Source organism: Chlamydotis macqueenii, chromosome 1, assembly GCF_036417535.1.
Source record: "Chlamydotis macqueenii isolate bChlMac1 chromosome 1, bChlMac1.mat, whole genome shotgun sequence".
Taxonomy (NCBI): Eukaryota; Metazoa; Chordata; class Aves; order Otidiformes; family Otididae; genus Chlamydotis; species Chlamydotis macqueenii.
The window spans coordinates 151,023,409-151,045,205 of record NC_141556.1 but is presented as its reverse complement, the minus strand read 5'-3'; the positions used below and the strand labels follow the sequence as shown (position 1 = coordinate 151,045,205).

General features: G+C 45.0%; 2 protein-coding genes across 3 annotated transcripts in view; one reads left to right on the top strand and one right to left on the bottom strand.

The window, feature by feature from the left end:
- The window catches only part of TMEM255B (transmembrane protein 255B), a 76,119-nt gene extending 58,765 nt beyond the window's left edge, over positions 1-17,354 (top strand). For both annotated transcript variants that reach the window (XM_086741102.1, XM_086741093.1), the window contains 4 exons: positions 2,726-2,811; positions 5,701-5,860; positions 11,764-11,907; positions 16,788-17,354. In XM_086741102.1, coding sequence (XP_086597228.1) covers positions 2,726-2,811; positions 5,701-5,860; positions 11,764-11,907; positions 16,788-16,955 — 558 coding nt within the window. In that variant the 3' untranslated portion in view covers positions 16,956-17,354. The remainder of the gene's footprint in view (positions 1-2,725; positions 2,812-5,700; positions 5,861-11,763; positions 11,908-16,787) is intronic.
- Positions 17,355-20,907: 3,553 nt separating this feature from the next.
- Positions 20,908-21,797, bottom strand: part of GAS6 (growth arrest specific 6) — a 42,333-nt gene continuing 41,443 nt past the window's right edge. Inside the window, exon 15 of the mRNA XM_086741080.1 lies at positions 20,908-21,483. Coding sequence (XP_086597206.1) covers positions 21,332-21,483 — 152 coding nt within the window. The 3' untranslated portion in view covers positions 20,908-21,331. The remainder of the gene's footprint in view (positions 21,484-21,797) is intronic.

The window sequence follows — 21,797 nt, the reverse complement described above, 5'->3', positions numbered from 1 at the left end:
AGCAATGTGCTAATTCTGAGTTAATGATCCGTGGCATTTGAACTTGGCTTTTGCTTTTCCAAAGTTAGCCAGCTAGTGAGCAGGGGACATGCTCTGCGTGCCAGGCAAACACCTAACTAGGAGGGCAGATTGTTGACTGAGTGCAAGTTTCCTTTTGATTGCCATATCTGGCCTGTGACTGGTCTCCAGCTCATGTAGTTTGCCTGTTTCAGTTCTTTGCTCGAAGCAGAAAGAATGTGATTTTTTTCTTGCAATTACCGTGAGGTGAGAACATATCTTCAATTGATGCTGAGAGGATAGACAGGCACAAGCAACCAGAACATGAAAAAGCTAAATGTCTGGTCACTGAAATGAAATAATAGGTCTTGATATGCAGAATACCCACAAATGGCCTGTTTCCACCACCCTTGCTCACACCACAGAGTAATTTGTTTATTTTGGTTTATTCACTGTTCTCCTAAAAAGGAGTGTCTTGCTCTTTGCATGTTTTAACAATGCAGTGATAAAAATAGGCAACTACAGTAACTCCCTTGGACAATAATTTAAAATGTCTTGTAGCCTAGAAGCAGCTAAAAACATGTTCAAGGTCTTGCTGATCTCCCTATTTCGTACTTCTAGCTTTCTACAGTAAAAAAGAGCAAACTGGCCTTATTGATGGTTGGAGAGGAGAAAAGTACTTTTATTTCATATCACAAGTGTCCCCAAAGCCCTGTATCAGAACGAACCACCTTTTTAGCAGCTCACTTCATCTTACAAAGCCCTCTGATCCCAGTCATGCAGGTATAACGGGAAAAGGGCATTTTAACTATGCAGGTCCTATGCCATTTTGACTGCATACAGAGGGTCAAACCAAAGTCTTAAGTTCCACTCAGTGCAAAAGCACTAGGGCATCCCAACAAGATGTCTGTGGTAGCAGCTACATTGGCACACTCTGCTCCAGGATCAGTTTTCAAACTGCTTTGAGAAGTAGCAAGGTGTGATGTTTCAGTCACTTCTGAGCTGGATCTTGATTAAGTCAACACAGTCATTGACGGTAGCATGCTCCTCTTCTGCAGGAAATCACAGCTCAGGCTGGGGGTAGCTGCAGCTGAACGTGACTTCAGCAAAGCCCTTATGTGAAGTTCCAGTAACTTCAGACCCAACAGAATGAGGTTGATGAAACAAGGTCCTATCTCAGAGCAAGATATTTTTCTGAACAGGTGGGATGTGTCTGTATCAAGCTGTGAGCTCCATTTCCACATTGCAACCTAGTCTGAGACTGTCCTTTTGCAACCTAACTTCCATTTGGGGTTAAAAGAGCTGATTTATATGAGACACTAACTATAGGTACAGCCTTGTCATGGGCAGCAAAGCAGTCCCAAGGCGTTGTTTTAGCTTCCTTTTAGTTTTATCACCCTTGCAACTTCCACTGCTCAAGCAACTCCTAAGTACAAGTGTGGCAAGTCTGAGACCAGCTGCAAGATGAACTTTCTGTGGTGCTGAGTGTGTGTGTTTAAGGCTTTCCTTTTTACTGGGAACAAACACCTGAGGAGAACAGACTCATCAACAGTGGCAATTTTTACAATAGAAAAGGATGCACAGATCCAGAACTCAGGAGCTGAGAAACATGGTTTAACATCTCCTGTGGAGACTGTCTCACAAACACATTCATGGCTAAGCATAAGGACTGGCTGACAGAAGCTTTTCAAAACCAGGCATGCTGCTTCAACTTCTTCATTATGAGGGATTTTCCATTCAATAATACATTTTATTTGCATTTTGTGAGCAAAATACTTCTCAGTGGTTACAGCACATTTTTTTTTCTATCTATAGAAAGAATGTATTTTCTGACCTACTAGGTTTTAAAACCAGACAGTTCTCTAGGATTTCAAAGACAATAAGCTAAAAATCTCAGGGTAAAAAAGCCTTGCGTATGAAATATTTCATTTGGTCTGTAGTTCCAAAGAGAAGTGATTAATGCTTACCACACTTAAGGAATCATTAAAATGATTTCTTGTCTGGATGGAGTGGCTTACCTGTGCCTACATTTATTGTTCTAACATCTGTTCCCTGCAATTCCTGCTCAGACCTTTTCAGCTTTTTTATTCAAGAGCCTGCAGTAAATGGTACTTATTTGCTGGAGTGCTTGGATCTTTTCTGAGCGGTTTTGTTTGTGGATTTGGAGATTGTTCTTCTTGTTATTGTTCCTAATTATTTCAGGAGGGTGTTACTGAAAGGAGACAGCTCCCGTTTCTTGGAAGCTGTTCAGATAAATTGACGTCTTCGCCCATTTTTAATTGTTTATAGTTGTTTAATGCCACTATAATGGAGTGGTATTCTGATCCACTTCAGTGGCTTGCTGTGGTGTGTCTCTCAGGACCCATGGTCCATGCTTCACAGCGGTAGGAATCCACATCTTGCAGCTGCAGAGTCTGGATCTTAGCAAAATAGCACCGGGCAGTGGAGCAGAGTGCTTGAAAACTCTGGCAGCCCTGGCTGCAGGTTGATGCTGGGGGCTCTGGGCTCCATAGCACACATGCCTCAAGACTCAAAGGTTGATGTCCTTAATGAAACTCCTGGGACATCCTTCTGCCCTGCAGTCGTGGATTTTGGAATCTCAGGATCTTTCTGCATAACAGTAGATAAAACCTGACATTGCAGTAGCTGCTTCTTGGGGGTCAGTAGGATGATTCACACATTGCACTGAAAAACTGAGAATAAAAGTCAGTCTCTTCTTTTTTGGCAGGTGACGTGTTATACCTTAAACAGCAGGTGCCAGCTGAAAGTAAAGAGTAACACGTGCTATTGCTGTGACCTGTACAACTGTGAGAAGTAAGTACCTGTGTGCAGTCAATAGCCTCTGAGAAATCTTTGTTTGTTTTTCCCTCCTCTTAAGTGATGGGAGGGGGTTGCCCTTAGGCCTGGAGAAGCAACACAAGGAGTTTGTATGCTGAGCAATCCAGTTCCTCTGTGACTGAAGTTCTGATGCCAGCAGAGAAGAGGTTAGGGCTTGCGTATTAGTGCTGGCATTATTTCAGTTTCTTTTTCTTTAAATATGTCCATAAGCTCTCTGCTATGTGATCAAAATGGACCACTCAGACATTGCCCTGTCAAGATTTACTGTTGATCTTGCAATGCAATTTTCCCGTTAGATTTCATGAATCCTTTTTTTTTTCTGCCAAACTAAGGGAAACAAAATGAGTAGGAACATAGGTGCCCATGAGCAGAAATTGTGTTGTAGGCATATGCACAGCTCTTTTGTTAGTAGTCGCCTCTGTAGGCACAAGATTTTGCTAAACTGTCATAGAATCATAGAACAGTTTGGGTTGGAAGTGACCTTTAAAGGTCATTGAGTCCAACTCCCTGCAAGGAGCAGGGACATCTCCAACCAGAGCCTCATCCAACCTGGTCTTGAATGTTTCCAGGGATGAGGCATCTACCACCTCTCTGGGCAGCCTGTTCCAGTGTTCCACCACTCTCATTGTAAAAATTTTTTCCTTATGTCCAGTCTGAATCCACCTCCTTCTATTTTAAAACCATTACCCCTTGTCCTGCCACAACAGTCTCTGCTAAACAGTCTCTCCCCATCTTTCCTGTAGGCCCCCTTTAGGTACTGGAAGGCAACTATAAAGTCTCCCCAGAGCCTCCTCTTCTCCAGGCTGAACAGCCCCAACTCTCTCAACTTGTCCTCATAGGAGAGGTGCTCCAGCCCTCTGATCATCTTCGTGGCACTCCTCTGGACCCTCTCCAACAGGTCCATGTCCTCCTTATGTTGGGGGCTCCAGAGCTGGACACAGTACTCCAGGTGGGGTCTCACCAGGGCAGAGCAGAGGGGCAAAATCACCTCCCTCGACCTGCTGGCCACGCTTCTTTCGATGCAGCCCAGGATGCGGTTGGCCTTCTGGGCTGCAGGGGCACATTGCCGGCTCATGTTGAGCTTCTCGTCCACCATCACCCCCAAGTCCTTCTCCTCAGGGCTGCTCTCAATCCATTCTCCACCCAGCCTGTATTTGTGCTTGGGAGTAGGATGGATACAGAGAGTTTTGTGAGTGTTTTCTGAAGCTGTCCATTTGATTTCATCATTACCAAAGCAGGAGATGTCAGAAGATAAGAGAGGAAATGTCTGGATATGCTTAGGAAGACCAGCTGAAGGTTAGCACAGGGTTGCCATGCAATGATTTAACAAGAATAAAAAAGGTTGTTAGGAAAACTACATCACAGCAAAGTCCAAGGGTTTATAATGTTGAAGACAGATGAAATGAACTCACACAACAGACTGGCCACCTGGCACATAGAGATTTCAACTGCAAGCAGCATTATGTCTTGCCATATACAAGAAACAGGGAGGGATTTACCAGAGCAGATCTTCTGCCTGACTCTGCACACCTCATCTTACCATGCACTTTCATGCAACCTCTGCAACCTCCTACAGTTCACCCACAGTCACTCTTCTTTCTTTCCCTCTATGTATTTCTCACCTTTCTTCCTTCCTTCCTACGTCTCCTGTTTTGTTTTGGTTTTGCCTCCTTTTCACATGCCAACAGCCCTGAATAACCCTTGTCCTCTGTAAAGCCTTGACCAGCGTGCTGCCAGACATGAACGTTTTAGGTGCAGGGGAATGAAGCTGGCACAATGAGACTTCTACAGAAAGCTTCTCCATAAAAGAGTAGCTCTCACCCAGATCCTCACTCAACTAGAGAGGCAAAACGAAATTTGAGACTAGAGGGAAGTCATCTATGCGCACGTATTTCTCATGCACATAAGAGACATAAGGTGAGTGCCTTTGTCAGCAATCAACAGTGGACAGCAAGATTTTGTGGCACTGGCATGGACGAATCCAGAGTAAAGAAGCAGTCTTGCTGCTCTACGGATTTGGCAATTCCACTTAATAGGACAGCTACAGAGAAGTAGGAGCAGACAAAAACAGTCTTGGCATTTAAACCATTTTTCCAAGTCAAATAGTTGCTCTAGGAGCTCATTAGTGGGCTAGCATTAAGGTAGGTGTTGGAAAGAACTGCAGGAAACTGTGGTTTCAAATTTTGCAGCAGGGTATTTCTGACTTTCAGCAAGACAATGAGCATGGACTTCACAACATGCCTGATTTACAATAACAAGGGCAGTGTAGAAATATAAACAGACTTCTGGGTAGTACAATCCATAGTGTAAAGGCACAACTTTATACTGTCTTGTGTTGCATCTGCTATTTTGGAACCGCAGACACCATAAACAAATGTAGCCAGCTGACAAAATCTCCCTTCCTGTGGTTGAATTAATGCTTAAGCAACTTGACTTCCCCAGTGTTAGAGATGCCAGCAGATTTCCAGGTGAGCTGGGAAAAAAAAAAAAAAAGCAGTGCTAACTATGCTTTAGCTGGTAGCTAAATGACGAGGGCAGCATCCATGCGCCAGGACTATGCCTGTGTTCAAAGACCCTCAGCACACAAGAGAAGTTGGCTTTTTTGGCCAACTGGTTGTTCGTCTGGTGCACAACATCGATCAGCCAACAAGGATTGGTATTAATTGGATCACATGTTTAATGCTGGCATTAGCAGAGCCAATTTTTGTCTCAGCTGAACTTTCTCCAGTTCACCTGAGCCGTTTTGGTGGGATGAAGTACTTTGCCAGAGGAAGGTAAGCAGGAGGGATTCAGATCCTCTGGTGCTCTTTATGATGTGCAAAACCATCCCCACAGCAGTGACATTGTCCGCGTTTTCCCTTTCAGTTCAGAGCAGTCCGCCAGCTACTATGAATTTCTCGGCGTGAGCAGCTGTCAGGACGTGGTTCACCTGTATAGGCTGCTGTGGTCCTCCACAGTCCTCAACATCATCGGGTTGTTTCTGGGGATTATTACGGCAGCCATTCTTGGGGCGTTTAAAGACATGGTAAGGCTCAGTCTTTTGCCTTCTGTGAGGATTTCTGTGCTTGTGGGTGTTATCAAGTGGGTTAAAACCAAGTATCAGTGTACAAAGGAGGCACTTTAAACATGTTTCCTGTGTGATCTGGGAGTCTGGAGTCATATCTTTAGGCTAAGCTGTTGCCAGCTGCTCAAAACAAAGTAGGTCAAGCCTAGTCAAATACGCAAGTGGAAGGGAAAAAACAGGCGTCTGTGTGAACAGATGCTGGCAATTCTCTTAGTGGCATCTTTTTTTTCTTCTAATTCAGCACTGAACGTGGGGGCCAGCACAAGATTTGAGGATGCTGGATGATAGCTAACATGTAAAACTCAAGTCCTAGGTGTGACTATTTAACCTTGTGTTGTTCTTTTCCCAAGAATGGGGATTAACTCCTAAGTACCAGTCAAATTTTTATTTAACCAGTTGTATCAGGTCACATTAACCTCCTCTTTTGTTTCACTAAAGAATGCCACCCTCTAACTGCTCCCTGTGCCACACCACTGTGTGATGTGCACCACTGCATTCAGAAGAGGCTGTGTGCGAGGAGTGATTCTGTAACACAGTACCTCATCTGCCTAGATTTTCTGACATGTTAAAAGGGTTAATCCCTGTTCCTGGGATTATCACTGTGAGTGGTCATGTTTGCTGCAGCAGTGCCTAAAGACCAACCAAATGAGCTCCTCTCCTATGAGGACAGGCTGAGAGAGCTGGGGCTGTTCAGCCTGGAGAAGAGGAGGCTCCAGGGAGACCTTATAGCGGTCTTCCAGTACCTCAAGGGGGCCTACAGGAAAGATGGGGAGTTACTGTTCAGTAGGGTCTGTTGTGACAGGACTAGGGGTAACGGTTTCAAGATAGAGGGAGGTAGATTTAGATTAGATATTAGGAAAAATTTTTTTACGCTGAGCATGGCAGAACACTGGAACAGATTGCCCAGAGAGGTGGTGGATGCCCCATCCCTGGAAGCATTCAAGGCCAGGCTGGATGAGGCTCTGAGCAACCTGATCTGCTTGGAGATGTCCCTGTTCCTTGCAGGGGGGGTTGGACTAGATGACCTTTAAAGGTCCCTTCCAGCCCAAACTGTTCTATGATTCTACTAGGCACTCAGAAGAGTAGAGGATCTCTGCCCAAAAGCTTCCAAACTAGATGGGCAGAGGCATGGGGATGAAGGTGAAATGCAGGAGCTGAAGGGAGGTATGATAGCAGCAAAAGTCGTCTTAGATCCATGATGTTTCTGGTGACTATTCCAGAGGAGAAAACTAAATAGAAAGACAGGTGAAAGGAAAGATGAAAGGGATGAAGCAGGGAAGAGAAAGCAGGAGAGATGGATGAAATGTGTGCCGGGGTGGGCAGACTAGAGGGAGAGGGCTGCTTAGAGCTGGCAGCCAGTGAGCTGAGGTCCCAGCCAGACTGGAGGCCATCCAGGACCTGCTCTGACCACCCAGTGTCCTTTAGCACATATGTCCAGGCTATCTACAACGTGTATGGGGTGCTTAAAACCCTGTGACAGAGCAGGGCCATATGAATTATTTGAAAGTCACCTTTGTTAAGAGTTGCCAAATGTTTGCTGGAAATATTCCTCCCTCTAGCTTAAGGCAAACAAGCATACTGAGCCTTTACATGTAAGAAACGTGCAGCTGGGCCATCCTTTATGTGAGGAAACTCTTGCAAGGAGTTGATAACAAATTGCTGCTAGCCTAATGGGAGGGGGTGGGATCAGCTTCCCCAGCTTAATTCATCTCCTTCCTGTAAGAGGTGCAGTGGCATAAGGGGAACAAAAACAACCACAGTGGGAAACGAGGGGAAGAGCTGCCACATGAGGAGAGGAAGGCAGGTATCATATACACTAAGTTCTTGGTAGAGCACTGCAGCTTTCCAGTGCTGCTGAGTATTTTCCCCTGCCTGGCAGATGGGTACGAGTGCCTCCACCAAGGGCAGCTGTGGGAGTTGCTAGTGCTCCCCTGAGATGGGGCAGGGCGCAGAGAGCCAGATGGAGTCCACCTAATCTGTCTCGCACAAACTAAGGCTTACAAGGGATCTGGGCTGATGCTTCATAGCAGGACAAGCTCCAACACAGGTGCACCTCTGTGCTGCACGGCGGCTATCGTTGTACTGCTTGCAAGGGACAGCAAGCCAAGGAGATGTTCCTGGGGTCTCCACAACCTGGCATGTTGCAGTGCTAGAAGGTAGAATCTGGGCCAAATGCAGGCTCGCCTGACTGGGTGGTGTAAAGCCATGCAAGGAAATTGCAGGAGCAGTGGATGTGTAGTTTCCCCCTGGGCTCGGCTGGAGCGAGTCTGTTGGGGCTCCATCCGAAAAACCTGATCTGAATAAGCTGTTTAATGTCTCCTCAACAGCGGGGGTGGAAAAAAAAAAACCCACTAGCTTAAAGGAGAGATGAGTTTGTGTCATTTACCACAGCACAGGAGCCATGATATGCTTGTGAAAGTGTTACTAAAGCAGCAATCCAAAAGGCAATGACCGCTCCTTGCTCCTGCCTGTGCTTTTTCAGGGTCCTTTTGAGTGTTGCTGCTTGCTTTTGTTACGAAAGGAGTAACTCTTGGCGGAAGATGGGGTTCAAGAGAACATCAAGCAGAAGAGGGAGAGAAAGGGGCATGGGATTGAAATACAAAAGAACCATCAAAATATGTGGGAGAACATTTTTCTTTCAGGATGTCATCTTCCCACAGAAGTGCTCCCTGGCATTTTCCAGGGAGAGCTGCAAAGCCCACTGAAACGCCTCAGGGCATTGCTCTGAGGTTGACTTCCAGAAAACACAGGGCCAGGCTGACTAGCCAAACAAAACCCATCATCTTTATCTCTGGGGAACGCTGGCAGCCAAAACATGTTAAAAAAGGGAGAGTTTGCAAAACAGTGCCATTGCCTCTAAACCCATCACATTTCTTGGACAGGTTATTGTGGGTTTTCTTTCTTGTGACAAATTCTCTGCAGACCCTGGCATGCTCCCCGTGGTTTTACTGCCTTCCAGAGGGCCGTGCTGACTCAGTGCAAAACTTTTCATCCTCTTCTGACCCCCAGGGTGTCAGCGCTCAGTGGCCCCTGTGTCACCCGTGGGGCTGTTCTCTGTGATCTGCTGGGTGCTGGGATAGCTGCAGTGGTTACAATGATACCCTCCTTTTCAGACCTACCATGTGCTTGGATGTAGGCTGCCAGTGAGGCAGTTACCTTAAGGTCACCTTTAATAAAAAACAGGTTAAGATATAATGGAAATAGAAGTATGTACTTGGAGTATCCAAAATGGTAAAAACCCCTGATTATTGCTTACAGAAGACAGAGGTTAAAGAATGCATGGAAAACTTCACTTGCTGGTACTAAGAGTTAATCTAGAAACTCCCTTCCCTGCCGGGGCATTTGTCTGATGACTTGTAGACGTTTTCCTGACACACCTTGCCAAGGAATCTGCCTGCGCTCAGTTTAGGGTTGCATTAATCAGAACGACTGCTGGTCCTGGGGGTGGGGGTTGCTGGCTTTTTAAATTTATTTCAGTTCGTCCCCTTCTTGGAATCCTCAAGGGAACTGAACAGATTAAATATAATTCCCTTATCCCCTCTCCTCTTCCCTCACCCTGCTCTATAAAGGAAAAAAACTTGAACCCCTAATTTCTGAGCTACCTGCCATGCATTCATGTCTTAGCACTCATGCAACTACAGGTGCAGTCTGACGATAAAAGTAGTCGCAGCTGAGGCATAAAGGCTTCGGCAGGTCTCTGTTGGAGACAGCCCAGCACGCAGACAGCAGCAGCATGCATGACCGGGCGGGGGGGCGGCCAGACAGACTCTCCATCTGCTGGCCGTTTCCCCACGTGCCCTGACTTGAGGTGCCCACATGGCGCTGGCAGCCTCCCTGGCCAGTTAACAGCTCCTTATTTCTTTGACTTGGGTGGTGTTTCAGTTTAAAATGCCTCTACCTATCCATCTGTTTTATGTGACTAATTTAACAGAGTGTCGTTACTGGAATACTTGATAAAAGCATCTAACTGGCTTCCATACCTGCAAATCATTGCTGGCTCTGGGCTGAGACCAGATAGCCTGATAATAAGGTGCTTTGATCAATGGATTTGGGGTAGATGACTCCCCAACTTCTAGGGCTCTTGTGGTGTTCATCCTTAGCAACTGGAGAGTGTTGCTGCTACGGGTGGAGAGACTGTAGGAGGACTGAGAGAGGTTCCTGGGAGGAGGACAGCAGCACCCAAAAGGACCCACACCAGAAGGCTGGTGACAGGTGCAGAACAGGCATCTGGGTTTCACATTGGACAAAACAAGTGTTTCTTTATGTATTTAGAATCATAGAGTAGTCTGGGTTGGAAGGGACCTTCAAAGGTCATCTAGTCCAACCCCCCTGCAAGGAGCAGGGACATCTCCAACCAGATCAGGTTGCTCAGAGCCTTGTCCAGCCTGGCCTTGAATGTTTCCAGGGATGTTGAGCCAGTATTTACATCCATAGCCAGAAGGATCTGATTGCACCAGGGCCTCCCTCCTCTGAGGAAGGGCAGGCTCTGGGTGCAGGCTCAGCCCCAGCTGGGGTGGGCCATGTTGCTGGCCCCAAAACTTTGGGTCTGAGGCAAGCTTGTTAGCTGCTTCTCGCTACTCCTGTCTGAAAGGCAGTGTCTCTCCATTTCTCCCCACCATATCCACCCAACAGGGTGGGTAGAAAGGAGGTGTTTTGAGGAGGGTACCTTGAAGATGAAAGGCTTGCCTTCTTCCATGAAATAGGCTCTCTGCTTTTGGGCCCAGCATTTCTCTGCGCCAGCTCCTGGGGTGATAAGTTTCTCAAGAGAGCTAAGGCCTAGATTGTCAGGTAACCTCATGTGGTACATCAGTGACCTAGACAATGCTTTCCATGTACAAACACAATTAATATACCTTGTTCTCAATCACAGTGAGATCTTGCACTGTCTCCAGAGGGTGCAGTGGTTTATGTCTCTCACTGATACATCTGAAAGGAAATGCTAAAAAAAAAAATTCTGGCTGCTGCTTTCAGCGTTTTTCTGGCAACCACCATATTTTGTTCTTTCAGTAAAAAGAAAATTCCATGGTCTCATGTACAGGAATCTGCTAATGAAAACAAAGGAGAGAAAAGAAACCACTAAATTTGTCTTGTTTTGCAAAGCAGAGCTTTCACAGAGCTGTTGTCCTTCACAAATGGTTATACAGCACAGAGTTTTACGGTTCAACACAAGTTTCCTTTCACATTTAGCCTTTGGTCTTTTTTTTTTTTTCCTCCTCCAGTTTTATCGGCTGGTTCAATATGAGCTATTACTTCTTCCTGCAAACCTCATTTCACATTGCAGTTAAGGGACAGACATCCCAATAAAGCCACGGGGTATGATGAAGGATTTTATGCACATGGGGGCTGGTATTGGACAGCCAGCAGCAAACTCAATTTCAAGTGAGAGGGAGCTGTGAAAGATGAGCAAGTGGTCTGGAAGGGGAGATCTTTGTAGAGCTGTGTAGGAAAGCAGAGAGAAAAGACATCAGGGCACCAGGTAGTTGCAATTGGAAAAAGTCTGCAACAAATTGTGAAGGACTGGGTGCTGGAGTGGATGGATGAGGTGGTCAGAGCTGTGTGCTGTGCTATCCAGGGTGTCTCTGATCTGGAGTCCTGCCAGTGCTCCTGTAACTGGTGCTAGGGAAGCACCAGCAGTCATTTTCCAAGGGAAGAAAATTATATGTCATTCTATGTCATTCTGGCCAGAAATTTCACTCCAGAGACACGCTCCTCTCATTCTGTTCACTCTTTGGTTTTTTGTGGTACTGGTATTGTGTTGGAAAATAGAAAGCTGTTAAATTGCTTAGTTGCTTGTGTTAGGACCAGTTCCTGCTCCAGCTCCCTCTGTGCTGTGCTGATATATTGTTGTCTTTTGTGCTCAACAGGTACCTCTGTCCCAAATTGCTTTCAGTGCTGCACCTCCTCCTCAGATCCTGTACAATCCTGCCCAGCAGATCCTGACATACGCTGGCTTCTGTCCTTCTGCAGCAACTATTTCTACGTATCCATCCTATCCGTTACCTCTTCAGGTACAGTACAAAATGGCACCCGTCTTACTCCGTCTCAAAAGCATAAGCTGCTCCTCAGTACAGACTCTGCAGTGGTAGATCTTGGCTCCTGGGGGTTTGAAACGAGGCAAGGAAGTTGGATCCCAAATCAGACTCATCTCTGGGATGACTTAGTCTGGGCCTAGTTCTCAGGTCTTGTTCTCAGATCTCAGGCTTTGTCTGGTCATCCTTTGGACTCTGCTGACCAGGAATCCAAATGTGAGATTAGAGTTGTGTTACAGTAGTCATGAAAAGGAACACAGCCCCTTTGTTGGGCAAGATAAAGCAGGAGCAGAGGCATGAGGGGAAGCCAAAGGAAGCATCTGACGATACACACAGGATTTGCCAGAAAATTTTACACACCTTAGCCTGCCTTACTCTTAATATGAAGATAAGTAGATTAAGACTCATCAGATGGAAAGGAGACAAGAAAGGGGAGGAAATAAGAGGTTTATGAAATTGAGTGATATGGAAAGGACTGTGGCTGGATATTAGTGATAACTTTTCATTGCTCAAAGTTTTGATTGCCCTAGTAAAGCTATCAAGGGGCAAGATAAGCCAGCAATAGGAAGTGTTTTTACACACCAGAGAAGATTCAAATGCCACAGGATTTTGTGGAAGCGTATAAATGAGGGGTTAGGGGATTAGTCCATCAGCTGCTATTAAACACAGGGATTCAGGTGTCACTTGCAGCCCAGCAAATCCCCAGATGGCTGCCTGCCACAAGAACTAACGGGGGCTCATCAGAAGATGGAACCCTTTTTCTTTTAGTATTCCTACAAGCATCTGCTACGGACCACCCCTGGGAGACAGGTACAGAGCTGCTATGGTAGTTGATGGAGGTTGGTGAGCCTTACTGATTAGAGGCAGGCGGCCTGAAGGCAGGAGGGAGAGCTGCCAGAGGTGCAGCTTTATTCCCTTGCGGGAGGGGATGGAACGTGCTGAGCCAACAGTGCTTCTCCTCCTTCAGAAGGGTGAGGTGCAAGTTGTGCTCCAAGCCCATGCTGCATCCAGCTCAGAACCAGCCTGGAAAATGCAGAGTGGCGCTGAGGATGGTGTTTGGGGCTTTTTTTTTGCCTCAGAGTGAGGTGAAGAATGTAGGGTGAGCCAGTAAATAACTGAATGTTTGAGACTGTGGAGCAATCGTAGGAGTTTTAAGATTTTTTTTTGTTTTTAAACACAGTAAGACTGTTCTGCTCAGTCCAGACGCTTGTTATGCTTTGGCTGTGCAGTGCTAGACCAATGGGTACCACAAGTTTCACAGCACCTCTTAATTGAAAACACGGCATGTTTAGCATCAGCTAGCTGTGGGCCACAGCCTCCTGGGCTACATCTGGTCAGGGACAATAAGCTGCCGGGCACAAGTACAGGGACATGATGATCATCCAGACCAGTCAGCATGCTACTGGTATGAGTTTGGCCCAGACACCTAACAGCCTCCCAGCAATGCCCAGGAAGGGGTCAGGAGACGGCAAGGGCAATGGACCATTCCTGGTAGGTAGTGTGCATACAGTTGCACCGGTTTGGTGGCGAGAGTTCAGCTGTAGGGATGTGATATGTGCTGAGCCGGTTGGCTTCACAGCCAGAGAACAGTCCTTGGCATGTCTTATTTATTAACATAAATGGGGCCAGGCACTTTTGGAGACCATGCGTTGAGAGGAAAAAAAAGAGCACACTCAGAGATCTCTTGTTGTTTGCTTTCAGCTGAAAAGCTGTGCTGTTCTGCAGAGTTCAGTTAGCACGTAGCCAAGAGTAGAGAGAGAAGGGGATAAAAACAGATGAAAGAAAGCAATTAAGCTGAAAAGATGCATATAGGTAGTCATGAGGGTCAGTTGTAACACTTCAGTACTGTGTCCACTGAGAAATAGAAATACATCATGTTTACTCCAAATTCTTAACTGCATTCCAAAATAAACACAGCTCTTTTCCTAGATTTCTGCTTTTTTCTAAGAAGTGTGTTCATTTGTCTTCTCTCCTTTTCATATCATTCAGAGGCAGACACCACCAGCTGTCCCCAAGCCAGGAGAGGTTAGCAAGCACTGGGCTCCAAAAGGGAAAGCGCTTAATCCTTTTCCTGGGGGGAGGAAAAAAAAACCAAGCTGCCTTCCTGCATGTATGAGCTTTTTATGTTGTAGTTTAGAGACAATTAATTTCTGCATCAGTATATGAGTTTAAAAAGTCATAATAAATTTACTCAAAGCTACAAATGGTGAATGTTAGAAGCAGGCCTGGTTAGGAACAGCCAGAAGTTTAACCATCATCCACTTCCATTCCTTGAGAGCTGTGGGCTGACTCCATGGGGCTGGAGGTGGGTCTTCAGGACCCATCTAAGTGCTCCAAGCAGTGCCCAGCTGCTGGATTCAGACCTTCACAAACCCTGCTCAGCTGGTCCTGGTGCTTAAGGCAACTACAGGCCCCAAGGCTGGGATTCATTTGGCTAAATGCAGGGGCTGTTGGCATGCAAGGATCTGATGCTGCCCGACGGTGAGATCAGGTAGCCACCTGGCAGCAGGGGCTGCCCCATGGGGAGAATCCAGGTCCTGTAGTCCCTATGGCACATCTGTGTGGATGCCTGGGAGATCCCATGGCATCTCAAAAGGGCTGGGCACTTACAAGTGAGCAGCTGAACTGAGCTCTAGCTGTCCACGGTGCAGGAGACATCACCTGAGCTGTTCTGCCCTTCAGAGTCCACAGAGAGCAACACACTTCTCACATGTGGATTATCTCAGGCTAAAGATGTATGATGTGAGTCATATGAATGCCCCCTAAAGGCCTTTCCACTGATTAGGGGTGGGATTCAGTTGCTACACATCACTATGTTGTGCGCTTAAACACCTATGTTCTTGAGTCTTCAGCTGAGCCATCAAAATCTGAGCCTGAACCCTGTATCCTAGAGGTGCAGATTGGTTGCCTAAAGATACAGCATCTGAGATGGCCTGATGTTCGCAAGACGTCCATACAGGGCTGGCTGATGTGGGCTGAGGTCTACATGAGACTCACACATGCTTCTAGAGCAGCTGGCAGAGGGTGTCCTTGGGCACCTCTAAAGGTATAACGGTTTTGCTTCCACGTACACCAAGATCCACATAAGGGCCCCAAGATGAACCTCTCTTCTCAGCATTCTCTTTGACTTGCCAAAGCTTTGGCTAAACACTGTTCCTAAGCCCCTGCATTTCTCATTGCCCTGCACCTACTCCCAGTTGGGACAGGGTCACACATGTGCCGGTTCAGTACAATGAAAGGAGGAAAACCTTCTTCAGCTAAGAGTTGGGGAGGCGGGGGGAGAAGTGAATTGATGCCAGTTAATGAAGTAAAGCTGTTAGCAATAAATTCCTAACTAATAACTCTAATTTGAACCCTCACATCAACCAGAGGGAATCCTCAGCCTTAGGTCCTCCTCCTGAGACCACATCCCACCTTGGGTTGGTCTGGCATGCAACACGCCTAGCCTGAGCGCTGCCCCCACTTGCGTGGAATGAAGCTGCATTAGCTCCAGGGCTGTGAACCTAGGTTCACCTGCAGCTCCCACCATTGATCAGATTCATTGCTCGTCCTCTGCTGAATCCAGTGTCTCACTGAGTAACTGCTCAGTGGAGGGGCAAAGAAAGTCTTAAAAAAAAAAAAAAAATAATAATCAGTCTGCAGTGGTGGTAAACGCTTCTCGGTTCACCTGATGCTTCCTTGTCCATAAGCCAAATGCAAAAAAAAAAAAAAAAAACAGCGATAACAGGAATGCATTTTGACAAGGCTGTAACGAGCATTTCTTTTGTTTACTGTGGCATGTGCTAACAAAAATCATTCATCCCTTACTGCTACAGTTCAGTCACAACTAGTCTTGGTAGCAGGCCTGCCAACTGGTCAGGTAAATTATTAGCTGTGCAGAGGCTGGTGGTGATGACAGCAGTCAGGATTGTGCCAGTCATTCCTGCCACAGGAGAGCTCATTACAGAAGTGATTCCAGGCAGACAGATGGAAACGGTGGCTGCAGTTTGAGGGGAGAGGGAAGCAACAACTCCCAAATAAGTTTTAAAAAACCCACAAACCACCCCAAGTTTGGTTTTTAAATTCCAGGCACTTTAGGCCTGAACCTGAGGGGAGCTGAGCACAGCTCTTCTGATGAAGCCCATGGACTGGCACGTGTTGGCATACGAGGGGAGGAATGAAATCCTGACCCTCCTGAAATCAATGTCAAAAGTCGGTTTAAAGTAGTGGTAGGATTTTATCCAGAACAATAGTCCCTACATGGATTATTTTAACAAACTCTGCTTGTTCCTAAACATGGGCTGCTTCCTAAGCTCTTTCTGGTTTTTTGTGCCTCTTTCAGCCAAAGCCCCATTATGGCTGAGAGCCAAAGTGAAAGACCTACAGGGAGACATATGCTTACCTGTAAAATTTTCTTATACAAGGAGGCTGCATTTGGCATGGGATTAAAACTTTGCATTTATGCAGGCATTATAACTGAGATTAATTACATCTGAGATAATTTAAATTTCACCGTGATGCCTGGAAACGAGCAGCTACACGTAACCTAATTGGCCAGTCAGGTGCAGTGCCTCACCCAGGAAGCCAGCGCATCTTTTCCTGCAGAAATTCCTGTTCTGCTCTCTTGCCTAGCTGTATGCACAATGTCTACTAAAAATGACTTGGGTTACAGGTGGAATCTGTCTTGTTTCACTAGATGCCATCACTGCTCTACTTAAGCAGGTGCTTTAAAACCAAAGTGAGTGTTGTGCTGCAATGCACGAGAAATTTAATCATGGGGGCTTATTATGTAACACTTACATGGCAACCACTTACCGCAGAGCTGCAAACGGGGTTGTAATCCTGTACTGAAGAAGGTATTTTTCTTTGTCTGTATACAGCCTGCCAGCAATTTTCCAGGAACATCATCTACTGACATTTCTTTATCAGAAGAAACTCAGCCTCCATCTCAGTCCAGCTCCAGCTATGGCCTTCCTCCCAATGCCCCAGCCCTCTACACACCGACTTACTTCTTGCCTGGAGAAAAGCCTCCACCGTATGCACCATAGAGCAAAGAATTTATTTTAGGTAGCTCATAGGCTTTTGTTCTGTTTTTAAGAAACCTCTGGAATGTGTGCTGTGCAGGCACTAGACTTCCCACGGAACCCACCGCAGAGTGTGTTACGGCCACTCTGCTTTTACCTGCATCTCACTGGGAGCAGAGCAGGACCCTGGAAATACTCTGGCAACATGCTCTGCTTTCATAAACCAGTACAGAGGGGTTCTGGTCTGTGTTGTCTTGAGTGAATAGTCGGGAGCTCTCTGAGTCAATCATTTTGCGTCAGAAGAGGCCAGGTGTTTGTTTGCTTGTAGTATTTATTTAATAACCCTTTTTGGTGAAAGTGTACTAACAAAAAAAGCGTGGCAATTACTTTACAATAAAACTGAATGTGTATATTTATACTGTACCTAAGGCTGTGTGTATTTGTAAGGACAAGAAAACAAAAGAACAGAGGAAAAAGTACCCTACCAAATAGCTGTCACTTTCACGTTTCAAACAGAAAGGTTAATTTTATTTGGACTATTTTATCCAAACTTTGTGCCAGTCTAGTCTGTGTAGTAAAATGTCATGTTAGTGTGCTAAAGATGCAATTTCCAGACAGGAATTTAAGCTGCACTTTAGTGTTCAAATTAATTCCTTTCTAGTCAAAAGAGGACCACCAGCAAAACCACTCTATGTTAAACCCTAGTTATTTATTTTCAAACTGACCAAGAGCTGATGCAGGCATTTTACGACAACTGAAACAGAATGGATGAAGGGTCAGAATTCCTTCTTTTTCTTTTTTTTTTTTAATTTTTCTCCTATCGTATAGAGACAAAAATACCCTGACAAGGCTAAGCAGCAATACCTGTAGCAGTGCCATTGACAGGAACAAAGTCTTGTCCCTGCCACGTGCATCCTGCCCCTTTGCCATTTGCTGGGATCCCTCGTAGCACATGGCTGCCATATTGCAGGGCAGGAGTGGCTACATCAGCATGGAAGCCCATCAGATTGCTGCGTCCCTTCGCTGCACTTGGCTCCTGCAGGAAGGGTGGTGGTGCTGCTTGCTCTATAGATCTCACAGTCTAGACAGCTATGAAGCTATAGGCATTTCCTGAAAGGCCATAGAGCAAAGCAGGGAAAGGAAGGTATTTCTCATTAACTTTTTAAGCAGCTGCTTCCTATTATGAAAATATTCAAAACCCCTATATAAAAAAAAACCCAGCCTACTTGGCAAGTTTCCTTTGAAAGGAAGTGACACCATCAGACCAGCTGAAAATAGAACAAAGAATGATCAGCCTTTTACATAATACTCTCCACCATTCAAGAAATTTCTGTTAATTCATGTGTTGTGCCTCCATGTATAAGAAGCAGATTCAGTACTAATACACAAGTACAAGATCAGAGGTTAATTTATATGGACAGCAAAAACTATATTTTTTTCAATTAAGAAGGATTTTCTGAGATGCAAAGCTTAGGCCAGTGACGTTACCATCAGTGACAAGGCGCCTCACGTGAAGTGCTGGCAAGGTGAGTTATATGAACCTGGTTAAAAGAAACAAAATCCAGAGAGAAGACCATTATTTTTCCTTTAAACGTGAATTTAACGCATCCAAAATGCTTAGTTCTTGTGCAAATGCATGCTGTGAAGAACACAATGACCCTGATCATTAAATAAGTGGAACTACACATTTACTTCTTTTTACTTACTATGAATACTACCAGGAGAACCATCTGGGTTCATTTTGAGGACTCAAAGCCCAGAACAGACTTGCTCCCTCTGAGCTGAGCTCCTAGACTGCTAACAAAACGGAAATTAAATCGGTATTTCTCTTGGGTCGAAGCACAGTGACTGAGGAGGAATGAAGGAAAGCTTATCACTTGTCTCCTCTTTTCAATGGCATATAGAAGCAGCTGCCTCTTCCTCCAGCACGGTACTGCTGCAGGATGTTATAAACAATCCAGCTTGACACAAAAGACACTCGCTTTCTGTAATTCTCCAGATTTACAAACTCTGGCCTTCTCTTCTAAACCACATTTTGGGTTTAGGGGTGTTGTGGTCTATGCAAAATATCTTTGCGTACATACACACATACGCACAGTCTGGGAGAAATTTTTGCTCTGAATTAGATTGGTTTAGAAAATGGAGTTAGTCTTTTTTCACATAATATTAAGTCTGAGACTGCAGAGTACCATACTGTACCACAGGATTCATGTTTCCAGGATCTAGAATAATTCTGGCCTCATAAATAGTACCACTTACATTTACACAAAAGTCAGACATGTTTGTGATTCATTTATGCCACATGGAAGTTTTTTGGGAACTACCACAGAAATTACACAAAAATGCCAGACACGACTATTCTGCTAATATACTTCCTTTGAAAAGAACAAAGTAAAACAGGGTTTGTTTCATCTACTTGGTTTTTAAAAAAGTAGGTGTCTTCCAAGTTTGTGCTCTTTTCATTAGAGCCACTCCAGTTAAAAAGGTGGGAGATTTATTTTGGTAAAGGACTAAGACAAACATGAAAAAGACACAGAAAACAAAACACCACAGTGTGGAAGTGCTATAAACCACAGTATCTTCAGGATTCCCAGCTCTCACTGGAGATAAAAAAGTTATGTTTCTTGGGTTCTCCATCATATCACAAGTTGATCCAGAGTCATCAACTCTAACAGAAAGCACTCTCAGGAATAACATGGTTTCCCTTGCTCAATCAAAAAAGCAAAACCATAAAACTACTTCTGGGTTTTCCTATCTATGCACACTCTGCCAGTAAGTGATTTCTGTCTAGTGAGCAACTACCCTTTCAGGTGTGGTCACACCTGAGTGTAAAGAGTCCTTTGACAGGTCCTTCTGTAAGTATTGAAGAGTAGGCTGGTTGAAAGTCATAAAGCTCTGGTCTTTTCTACCCTACTGCATTACTGCCGATTGATTTGGTCATGATACGGAGCTATGATGCCACACTGTCTAATGGCTAAGAGAGTATCTTCCTCTTCTAATGCAGGGATCCTTACCAGCAAATATGTTTCGCATAGTCTTCCTCCTCTTCCATCCTTTCCCCTGGGACAGTTATATCTCCATCGCTTGGTCACAGATGATGTCACACGTGTGGATTATTAGGCTAATCTGTCATCAACATGACGTAAAATGACCAGCAACCATTTATAGAGGACCGTATAGAATTAGACCTTTTCCACGTTAACCCTCTGAAGCGCAGGGTAACCTTAGTGTTACCCCAGTGTTCGGGTTTCCACCACAGCATATATCTGTCTTTCCCAGTTCATTAATCTGACGCAAGACAAGGACCAAATAAAGCAAGACTTAAGTGCCTCAAAACAGGCTAGGCAAAGCCCACCACAACTTCACAAGGATAGCTTAAAAGCTGAATGCACTTTACGGCTCTACAGCCTGTCCTGAGTAAACCCCCATGCATACTCTCACCACACCGCAATTCGGCCTGGCTAACTCTCAGTCTCAAGCCTCTCTGCTCCCACTAGGCTCACAGTGAATGAGTTAATCTAAAAAATTAAGCACTAAAAATATGTCATCGCCAGATAATATTCCCCAATTCTTGCCACCTCATCATTTGCTTCAGCGGTTATTGACACAAAAGCCATATGGCTTTCAACTTATTGAGTCTTTTCTTCTAATTGTTTCCTGCTGACGCAACTTTGTTTTCCATTTTCTGTTGACCAAGAGCTTTTCTAAAGGTCACAACGGAGTCTTCTATCTGTGGTACCAGAAAAAGAAACTCTAGCAATAAGAATATCAGCAACCAGTTGCTCTCCAGCCCAGAATATATATAATACTGACATAAGCATATAAAAACCCCCATCCCAAACAAAAAACCAAACCAACCAAACAAAAAAAACCCCACTAGTGTAATCTCCACATCAGGCATCGCCTGAGTCGTTATCTCCAAATAATAAAAAATAATAGAATACAGAATAATCTCAGCACGGGTAAATTAAAAACGTGTATGTAAATATTTTATTCTCTCATATTTTGCAAATCAGAAAGCAGGTTTTGGTAATAAAAAATAATACAGAATTATTAATTTTCATCCAGTCCACACTCATATATTACCAGGTTTTCCACATTACAGATAAAACTGTCTCTTACAGTCTAAAGACAACATACACTTTTGGTCTATTCTGTACTTTTGGCTTATTTAATATTAGTCTTCTGAACTATTTACAAATATATTACAACCTTTAAACCTCAAAGCGAAGGAGTATTTCAATAATCAATCTGACATAAGGATCAGTAGCTCCTACATAACTTCAGTGTTTAAGAGAAACTATACACGCAGTGCGGTAGGTCTGAATAATTTATATCTTTAAAAAAAAAGAAAAGCATTGAAAGTTTCGGAATATAAAACTTTCGCATTGCTGTGGTACCTACTGACTTGCCTCGACAGGAGGACAGGAATGTGAGGTGATGTCATTGTGCTTGTAGAGAGCCTCGTCTAAGTCCAGTGCCTTGTTGCTCAACTTGACGGTCATGCAGCCGTGGTAGGACGCGGTGACTGGAGTGGAGGTCACAGGAACGTCTGTGTGAAAGGGGAGACAAACATCTCTGATGGCCGGTTTTGAATAAATACCTGCCCTACCTATGCTCAGATGAGCATCACTTCAATGAATTCAAATTCTCCTCTTCTCCACTCCAGGATCTGTACCTCCCCCCAACCCTCTCACCAGAAGGCAAGAGCACAATCCCAGACGTGGGGAAAACGCCATCTGCTCTCCTGCACAATGACCTTTCTGCCAGGCTGAACCCTTCCTCAGCTGCTCTGTGTCTCTGCAAAAGCTCCACTCCTGATGAAGCTATGTGCTGCACAGCAGCAAGGCTTCACTCCAGTTGCAC